The following is a 10000-nucleotide window of genomic DNA, read 5'->3' as shown; positions in this document are numbered from 1 at the left end:
TAAAATGCACACAGCAGTTGAAGCACACATATATGGACATTTTCTTTTCATACAAAATCTCCTGCATTTGCTTTGTAATTTGTTAAAACGCACATATGAAAACCTGTATGACCGCATTCATGGTTTCAGACAACCACCAGATGTGAAGAGTCCCATATCAAATCCCATATTTGGTATGCCACAGTCTCTTTCTACAGTTAATGCAATCGTCCTTTTTTTGCATTTCTGCAAAGCGTTGTTGAAGAACTACCATTGTTGGATAATAGAGTTACCATGGTGGTTGCTCAGCAACACTATATGCAAACAGTCTTTATCCGTCTGGTTCTCAGTTTCCTCCATTTGCTTTTCTCCGTTTCATCATGATGATGGCAAGAGCCTTTGTTTTTTCAGACATTTTTTTTTGCATTCCTTTCAGATCAGTTATGCTACCTCACTTCTTCTCATTGCACAGCCCCAAAATCCAACCTCTACTGTTTCAGGATCAGACTGTCAACTCACTGGGCTCTCCGTATAGAAATATGTTTAAAATGAGCCCTCACAACTCTCTGTATGCTGAGGAACTATCTTATGTAGCAGGTGTGTACTTGACTATTGCATAATTGTGTGCAGGTGACTTTTAAATAAGTCACCCGGTGGTCACTTCCAAAACAGACCTCCATTGAATTATCCTTAGCTTTACCAGACATTCCGTTCTTCAATCATTCAATCACCATTTTACATTTCAATGGTGTGTGTTAAAGTTGTTTTTTTCTAGAGGCTTGTGTGTTTGCGTGCATGTCTGTGTGTGTTTGTGTGTGTGTGTGTGTGTGTGTGTGTGTAAGATCATGGTCTTGTACAGATGAGCCACAAATCACCACCACCACAAAGATTCTGAACCTTATGGTAAATGGTTTTAAAATGGCTTCACGTCTCTCTGAAGGGGAATTATCAATTCCTCTTAAAAGTAAAAATGGCTGTCTAATGCAGAAGAAGGTGAAATCCACTTGTTAATAACCATTTGGGAGAAAGAAAATGTGGTAATGTGTGTTTATGTTTTTAGGGATAACTATGGATCTACCACTTCAAGAGGCTTTAACTCACATACAAATCATATCTTGCAATGTACAAAACATTATTTCATGTTTCATGCGTTCTCTTTTATAAAATAAAAATATATTTCAAATCCAATGTGTGTGAGTGACCCTCCTGTGTGTGTGTGTTGTCTCTCTGTGTCAATTCTCGGAACTCAAGCTTTTTTGTACCCCTGAAGTTCCTCATAGCGTGACTGATAGCCATCTGTATGAAAAGGCAGTTGCACTGTATGCAATACTATTCAAACATGAAAACTGTATTATAAATGGATTCTATTCTAATCCACTAATGATTTGAAAATACTAATATTGATTCCTCATTTAAATCCTTCAACATTTAAGAGAGACCCCCTCTTGCCAGCCGAGGTGCAAGATATGGCAACCCCCTGCCAGAGTTATAACAGAGTTAAAAACATGGCCGAGTTGCAAGATATGGCAACCCCCTGCCAGAGTTATAACAGAGTTAAAAACATGGCCGAGTTGCAAGATATGGCAACCCCCTCCCAGAGTTATAACAGAGTTAAAAACTTGGGCCTTCTTTCCTTTGGCACTGTTTGGGTCATTACCGTTGCCATGGTGCTAATCAGATGATGTAACAGTGGACGTGCCCACATGGGGGTTGCTAGCCTAATAATCTATATATGTCTGCTTTACACCTAATAATCTATAGATGCCACTTTTTACAGATGTGTTCTGTTGTTAGTGCTTCATTTTACTATCTGAGAACAATTGCTAAAGTAAAAAAAATCTCCTATCCAAAAAATGGGTGGTCCATGCTTTTATATCTTCCAGATTGCAATGCACTTTACCGAGGGATAAGCATCACTTCATAAATTACAAGTGGTCCAAAATGTGGCAGCTAGACTTTATACTAAGAAGCTTGGCCACATTACACCAGTCTAATTTTAAATCATAAGGTGGTCGAATTTTTACAATCATTGGTCCCAAATTATGGAATTATCGCCCTTTTATGTTAGATCTGCTGCCGATTTGAACACTTTTAAAATGGGATTTGACTTGACATGCCACTTGATTAACAGGGGTATACCATAAAGTAGACATAAGAGATTTCATTCCGGAAATCTCCAAACTGTGCAAAGAAATTATGGTAACTAGCTTGTGTGGTTTGCATGACACACGTAGGGTTGAACCTATGTGTGTGTGTGTGTGTGTGTGTGTGTGTGTGTGTGTGTGTGTGTGTGTGTGTGTGTGTGTGTGTGTGTGTGTGTGTGTGTGTGTGTGTGTGTGTGTGTGTGTGCGCGCGTGTGGTCATGGATATAGGTTATCTTACTGTAAGTAAGCTCAAGAAACACACACTTCCCCTATGACTACAACCACAATAGCTGCAAGTAATTCAGAACATACAGTACCTTACCTACAGCCCTCGACTCTCTTATGTGCAAGGATAGGTCAAGGGTTCATAGTTTGGTAGAACCCAATCCATATAAAATGATGGTTAATGGGCTACATAGCGTCTGTAACTCCAGAAAATGACAACAATGGCAGCAGAATCAGGATGAGTCAATGGAGGAAAGTGTTCACTGATGCATTCTAGCAGCATACAGCTGATGTTTACACGTCAATTGATCGTAATCTGGATGTTTTTTATGTTTTTGTAGCCTAGCTACAGGTAAGCACTTAGTGCAAAGTTTTATTGCAGGCATGGAAAGTCACAATGGAACGTATCTGGTCCTGGGTTGGGTTTCCAAGAATGAGCCAGGAAAAAGATTTGTTTGGCTTCAGATTTTTGTTGTTAGTGGGTGCACAGTTCATGTACATTTTGAAACTACGCCCAAAATGAAATAATGTCTTCTAAACATGAGCTGTCTGAGCATATGCCTGACTGAAACACTCCACATAGTCCCTCCGACATGTCCTTCAGCCTATAAACAGGTGCTCTTTTGTTTCGCCCAATCAAACAGCAGCACACATATAGACACACACACACACACACACACACACACACACACACACACACACACACACACAGAGAGACACACACACACACACACACACACACACACACACACACACACACACACACACACACACACACACACACACATATAGACACACTGCCAATCTTGCAAGTTGAAACGGCCTGTTTAAGACATTTCAAAAGCGTCTCTGCACCGCAGGGGTGTCGAAACAGGAAGGAGCGCTCCGCTTGAGAACACGGCTTCCTCTTTCAGAGAAACAACAAAAGCAGTCATGCTGCCGAGGCTCATTTCCTGTTTTGCTCATCCCTGCTCACTTCCTCCACAGCAACACCTCGGAGTAAAGGCAGACGCAGTACAAGGCTGTCAATCTCTGCCCTTTAAATCACAATCAGGTGGGGCAGTAGAGGGTTAGGGTTATCATATAGGGTTAGGGTTATATGTATCTGACTATAGTGGGGAGTGGAGGAAGCAGACGCAGTACAAGGCTGTCAATCTCTGCCCTTTAAATCACAATCAGGTGGGGGAGTAGAGGGTTAGGGTTATCATATAGGGTTAGGGTTATATATATCTGACTATAGTGGGGAGTGGAGGAAGCAGACGCAGTACAAGGCTGTCAATCTCTGCCCTTTAAATCACAATCAGGTGGGGCAGTAGAGGGAGTCGAGGGAGTCGAGGGAGTAGAGGGAGTTGGACTATAGAGGGGAGAGGAGGCTGTCTCAATTTATCAGCCCATCACGCCAAATGTTTCACTTCATTTGACTGGAGTGCTGGTCAGCATATCCTGGCTGAATCTCTAAATGACCATGTCCTTGCTTTGCGTGCTGAGAATGTACAGTGTGTGTGTGTCTGTGTGTGTGTGTGTGTGTGTGTGTGTGTGTGTGTGTGTGTGTGTGTGTGTGTGAGTGTGTGTGTGTGTGTGTGTGTGTGTGTGTGTGTGTGAGTGTGTGTGTGTGTGTGTGTGTGCGTATAATAGCTGACCAAGACAAGGATGACAACACAAGTCTTACTGTGCAGCTGTGGCTGAAAAGTGCACGTCCAACCAAAAACAAACGTCTTGGACCATGACACAACACATGATCACAAGTCATCACTGACACCCACAAGTGTGTGTGTGTGCGCGCGCGTGTGTGTATGTGTATTTGTTTGTGTGTGTATTTGTGTGTGTGTGTGTGTGTGTGTGTGCGTGTGCGTGTGCGTGTGTGTGTGTGTGCGTGTGCGTGTGCGTGTGTGTGTATGTGTATTTGTGTGTGTGTGTGTGTGTGTGTCTGTCTGTGTGTGTGTGTGTGTGTCTGTGTGTGTGTGTGTGTGTGTGTTTATCATATCCCTACCGAGAGTGAAGGCGTCCCGTCGTCCTCCACGGTGACGGCCAGATGGTACTCCTGTTGTCGTTCGCGGTCTGGAGGGGACGGCCGTGTCACCATCTCCCCCGTCACGCGGTCCATGCGGAATGTCAGATCCTGGTTGCCGCCGGTGATGTAGTAAAACAGCATTGCGTTGCGGCCGATGTCACGATCAGTCGCCACCACACGTAGAACTGCTGTGCCCCCGCCGACATTCTAAAAAGGTGGGAGAGAAAAATACTATTTCATGTGGTGAACCCATTTCAGACATTTGGAACACCAGCATTTTATGTGACTATGAAACACTTTGTCAATTACGGCTGTGTGTTAGTATACTTTACATGGCTGATTATCAAGAACATAAAATGCAACAAACTCAGTTCTAATCAACTCGTCCTCCAAGTCTGATTTTACAGATCGGAGCCAGAAGAAGATAAGACAAGTGTCTCTTCACCAGGAACGTACCAGAGAGAGTGAGGACTGCACAGGGAAAGATCAACAGATTGAAAACGACCCATATGACCTTCATATTCAACTCTTTGTGACCCTCCCCTCCGGCAGAAGGCTGCGGTCCATCAGGACCAAAACCTCACGCCACCAGAGCAGCTTCTTCCCGTCTGCGGCTGGCCTCATTAACAAGGCCCTGGACCCCAGCCCCCCAACACGGACTAATCGTGAACTCTTAATTGCACACTAGTCCTGCATTTTTTCCATTTAATATATTCTGTACATTTTTAAATATATTTTATATTTAGTTTTTCTTATAATTAATAACTTAATATGTGTATAATAACTAATATTTGTATTGTTTATTGTGTATGTTTATTGTTTGCACCAACGTCCCACAAAAAATTCCTGGTAGGTGAAAACCTACTTGGCAGTAAAAACCTTTCTGATTCTGATTCTGATATTCCCTTAAATAAGAGAAATGTAACTTCGTGTAAGACATGTAGATATGTGTATCTGTTTAGTATGTGTATGAATGTTTAGTATCTATATTGTATATTTATTGTTTATCTAGTAGGTCTACTATTTTGTCTTTCATAGGTATATCTTATGTTTAGTACTTATTGTTTAGTTATGTCATGTGGAGTACTTATATGTTATGTTATGTCTTGTTTGTCCTGTCCTAAGAATTTCAGTGCCCAGACCGACTCTGTTGTTCTGTGCATCTGACAATAAAAGACTTGACTTGACTTGACTACTGTTTGTCATTTCATGGATTCCAGTTTGGAGGCCAAACTAAGGCATTTCCCAAAAGATCCTTTAGTTACTCAGAGCAAAACCACCAGAACTTAGGACCAAGAGGTAAAGAAAAAAGGGAGTAAGAGGAGGCGAATAAAGAAAAGAACAAACTGGCAGGGTTGAAGAGACAGCCTTCTGGAGAGAGACAAGGAGCTCATGGATCAGTGGAAGGACTGAGAGAGATATGGAAGCGTAGTCACTGAGGACACAACAATAATCTTCCGTTTCAATTAACCAAACTAGAGTGTTATTCAGTGAACCCTAGACTTTCCCCATACATTTAAACCTTAAATTCAAGCTGAAAAAATGTCTGCCTGGATCCTTTTTAGTAGAGACATCTGGCCTGATAAAAGAGCCTGGTTGATGAGTGGGTGATTGATGGGTCTGACAGTGATTGGCAGGTGCCAGGACAGTGAGCCTCACCTCACTGATGGAGACGTTGTAGCCGCGAGGGCTCTGGATGACCGGCCCGTTATCGTTCACGTCCATAATGTTGATGGTCAGAAAGTGGTCAGTGTAGCGAGGGGGGGAGCCGTTATCCAGAGCCCGCACCTGTGGACACACACAGTACACAGAGTGGCAAAGACGCACACATGCAAACACACACACACACACACACACACACACACACAGACACACACACACACAATATACAAACAACACACACCAATAGACACAACCGCATCATAATCATTTATAAAGTTTTTATAAAAGACCAGTAAACTTTCTCACTGCTTAAGCTTCAATATCATCTCTTTGTTCAACAATATGTGTCAATACATTGAGAGTTAATAGACAGATGCATAGATCTCATCCTGACTCCCACCTTAAGCAGGTAGCGGTCCACTGCCTCTCGGTCCAAGGGAGCGTTCAGGTAGATCTCCCCATATGTGTTGTTAGCGGTAACGATCCTGAACACATCCTGCATGTTACCCGCCACCAGGGTAAAATTCACCTGATGGAGAGATGGAGGTAGAAAGAAAAGAGAGAGAGAGATGGAAGCAATCAAGCAAAGATGAAAAGAAAAATGCATTGTTTAGTATCAGTGACACCCAAGTATCTCTTTCTCTCCCCCTCTCTCTTTCTTTCTCTCTCTCCCCCTCTCTCTTTCTTTCTCTCTCTCTCCCCATCTCTCTTTCTTTCTCTCTTCCTCTCTCTCCTCACCAGTCCGTTATTCCTAGCATCCTTATCTCTGGCCAGCACCAGAGCCACTCTCTGTCCGATGGGAGTGTCCTCTGGGATGTCCACGGCGTCGTCAGATGTGATGTCAAACTGAGGGCTGTTGTCATTCTCATCCTGAATGGTGATGGACACCTGTCATAGAACAGAACGTATCAGTGAAGAGTGGAGAGTGACTGAAGATGAATACTGTTCAATATTAATGTAGTGGAAGGTGGCAATGAATAATCTCATACCTTCTGCATTCCCACAGTGAATGGTAGGGAAAAAAGGAAAAAGTGTGAATAATATAAATGCATAAATACTTCCAAGAGTCAAACCAGATAAGCTTATTCTCCTAAACCACAGAGTGTGTGGCCTTAAGGTCACGAGAGCAATTTATGATGTCCAAAACTGAGTGTAGCTGTGAGTGTGTGTGGCTGTGTGTGTGTGTGTGTGTGTGTGTGTGTGTGCATGTAACACAGGGGAGTTTATCTGTGTGGAGAAACGGGGAGCATCTTTACCACGGTGGAGCCCCTCTTTGGCCCGCCGTCGTCAGCCAGCACAGTGAGTGTGTAGGAGTCCCCCTTCTCCCTGTCCACCAGCCCAGTGACCGTGATGCGCCCCTAGAGGATGGGAGGGCAAGCACAGGAAGGGAGTGAGGGCTGTGCTATGAGAGAGCTGGTTGAGAGAGTGCTGAGAAGTGTTTTCTGTGGGTGTGCGAGTTTGACTGTGAAAGTACATTGTATATTTTTTGGTGAGTGTGCGTATTGTGTGTGTGTGTAAGCCTGTCTGCGTGAGTGTGTTTTGTGTGTGTTTGTATGTCTTTGACCGTGTGAGTGTGTGTATGTGTGTGTGTGTGTGTGTTTGTAGGTCTTTGACCGTGTGTGTGTGTGTGTGTGTGTGTGTGTGTGTGTGTGTGTGTGTGTGTGTGTGTGTGTGTGTGTGTGTTTTTAGGTCTTTGACCGTGTGTGTGTGTGTGTGTGTGTGTGTGTGTGTGTGTGTGTGTGTGTGTGTGTGTGTGTGTGAGTGACTCCTGACCCACCGTGACACTGTCGATCTTGAATAGAGCGAGCGCAGGACTGTGTGTGAGTGTGTGTGTGTGTGTGTGTGTGTGTGTGTGTGTTTGTGTGTGTGTGTGTGTGTGACCCCTGACCCACCGTGACACTGTCGATCTTGAAGAGAGCGAGCGCAGCGGGCGAGGTGTCCGGGTCGAAGCGGTACGTCAGCTGGTTGAGGTTGTCGGCCGACTGCGCCTGCACCTGGATGACCTCGGTGCCCGTGGCGATGTTCTCGCGCAGCGTGGTCTCGTAGCCGGACGAGAAGAAGGCCACGGCCTCGTCCAGCTCGTTCAGCAGCGTCACGTAGACCGTGCAGTAGCCGCGGTGGAACGGCGCCGACTGGTCGGTGGCCGACACGTTCATCAGGTAGCTGGTCTTGGTCTCGAAGTCCAAGTAGTCCACAGTGGTCACCAGGCCTGTGCTCACGTCCACCTCGAACTTGCGGTCCGAGCCGGAGACCAGTGCGTAGGCCACCGCACCCCCGTCGCCTGCAGGGGGAGCTGTAGGTTACTGCAGAGCCACACACACACACAGAGCCTAGTGCATATGTTCAGTTATGGCTTATTATTCGTTAGTACCCAGTATGTAAAAATAGGTCATCATCACATAGCGAACTGCTATGATCACAGTATTTATCACATCAGTACACAGTGCAGTGGTAGTGGCTTAATCAGCATGTGATATGCTACATTACGTCACAGGACCATTACATTATCTGACTCTTTAACTCTGACGTTCATTCTGACCATTGATGTTTCCATAGAGACTACTCCTACTAACTACGCCTCTGTCCACTCAACGTTCTAGAACGTTCTAGAACTTATCTAGTGTGAAATCTGTGTCAGATGAGGGCCAGAAAAGCTCACGTCAATGTCTGACGTTCTATGTTGACATAATGAGGTCCTACTCTACGTGTTAAACTGCACCTCAGCGATGACTTCTCCTACTAACTACGTTCTAGAACGTTCTAGAACTTATCTAGTGTGGAATCTGTGCCAGGTGAGGGACAGACGTATTGCAGTACCAGCTGTTGCCTGTAGAGCTCACGTCAATGTCTGACGCACTGTGTTGACATAGTGAGGTCCTTCTCTGCGTGTTAGGCTGCACCTCAGCTATGCTGCAAAAGCACTACAGATAATTCATGATGATTAAGGACAGTGGGGGAGGTCATGACCTCTGGTGACTTAGAGAGCAAGGAAGGGGGACAGGGTGGAGAACAGAGAGAGAGAGAGCCAGCAGATGGAGGAATGGGAGAGATGGAGAGAATGCAGAGGGAGAGTGAAAGATATAGAGAAAAGGGCAAGAGTGAGAGGAGGGAAGAGATGTGCAGAAAAAATATGACAGAAGGGGGAAGATGGTCAGCGGCTGAGACAAATGGAGAAACAGAGGTAGGAGGGAGAAAGACAGACTGGGGGAGAGACAGAGACAGAGAGAGGGGGAGACATGCTGATGACTTGCAGAAAGGAAATGAGATACGCATACGTGGGTAAGAGGAGTGAGAAACAGGGAGAGATGGAGTGAGAGAGCGCAAGAGAGAGAGAAAGAGTGATGGATGAAGAAGAGAGAGACAAATGAAGGACAGACGGCTGAGGAGGATAGAGAGAGAGAGACAGAGGCTGAAAGGAAATGAGTGAGAGGGGGAGGGAGAGAGGAAATGAGAGAGGCGTGGGAGGGGGGGGGGGGGGGGGATTACAGAGGGACTGGTGCCCACATCCGAACAGAAGAGAACTTTATGTATTGCATCACTATTTTCACCCGCAGATGGCGAAAAGCCCTGCCAGAATGTGAACACAGAAGTTTTTCCCTTTTCACCAAATCAAAAGAGAAAGCCACCATCGTAACCCAATACAAATGGACCCCCTTCTCAGGTAGAGAGAACATATATCTTATACCCATGTGAAATGTGGAGATGTAACCCCTATGTTGACAGTGCTCTGTCTGTGTAAAATACTGTACGTGCTGCAGTGCAATGGAGATACTGCGACCCAACCCACAGGTCCAATCAGTGAGCCAGATCAGTTCCATGGGCATGCATGCTATTAGAGTGCTATTTACTCTGACTGTAAATACAGGCCGCTGCCTTGCGATACAATACAAGCCAGAGGTTAATGAAATCTGGAGCCTGTGAGTGCCAAGAGTGGAGACAAGCCCAGAGTGTGTGTGTGTGTGTGTGTGTGTGTGTGTGC

At 45.1% G+C, this 10000-nt stretch overlaps 1 protein-coding gene across 1 annotated transcript in view; it reads right to left on the bottom strand.

Moving 5' to 3' along the window:
• The window catches only part of cdh23 (cadherin-related 23), a gene marked incomplete at both ends in the record, with an annotated part of 283012 nt that overhangs the window by 49167 nt on the left and 223845 nt on the right, over window positions 1-10000 (bottom strand). The window contains 6 exon segments of the mRNA XM_080848547.1: window positions 4339-4566; window positions 6019-6147; window positions 6422-6550; window positions 6760-6909; window positions 7278-7379; window positions 7914-8302. Coding sequence (XP_080704673.1) covers window positions 4339-4566; window positions 6019-6147; window positions 6422-6550; window positions 6760-6909; window positions 7278-7379; window positions 7914-8302 — 1127 coding nt within the window.

This window comes from Sprattus sprattus (assembly GCF_963457725.1).
Source record: "Sprattus sprattus genome assembly, chromosome: 12".
Taxonomy (NCBI): domain Eukaryota; kingdom Metazoa; phylum Chordata; class Actinopteri; order Clupeiformes; family Clupeidae; genus Sprattus; species Sprattus sprattus.
This window is presented reverse-complemented; position numbering and strand designations above follow the sequence as displayed.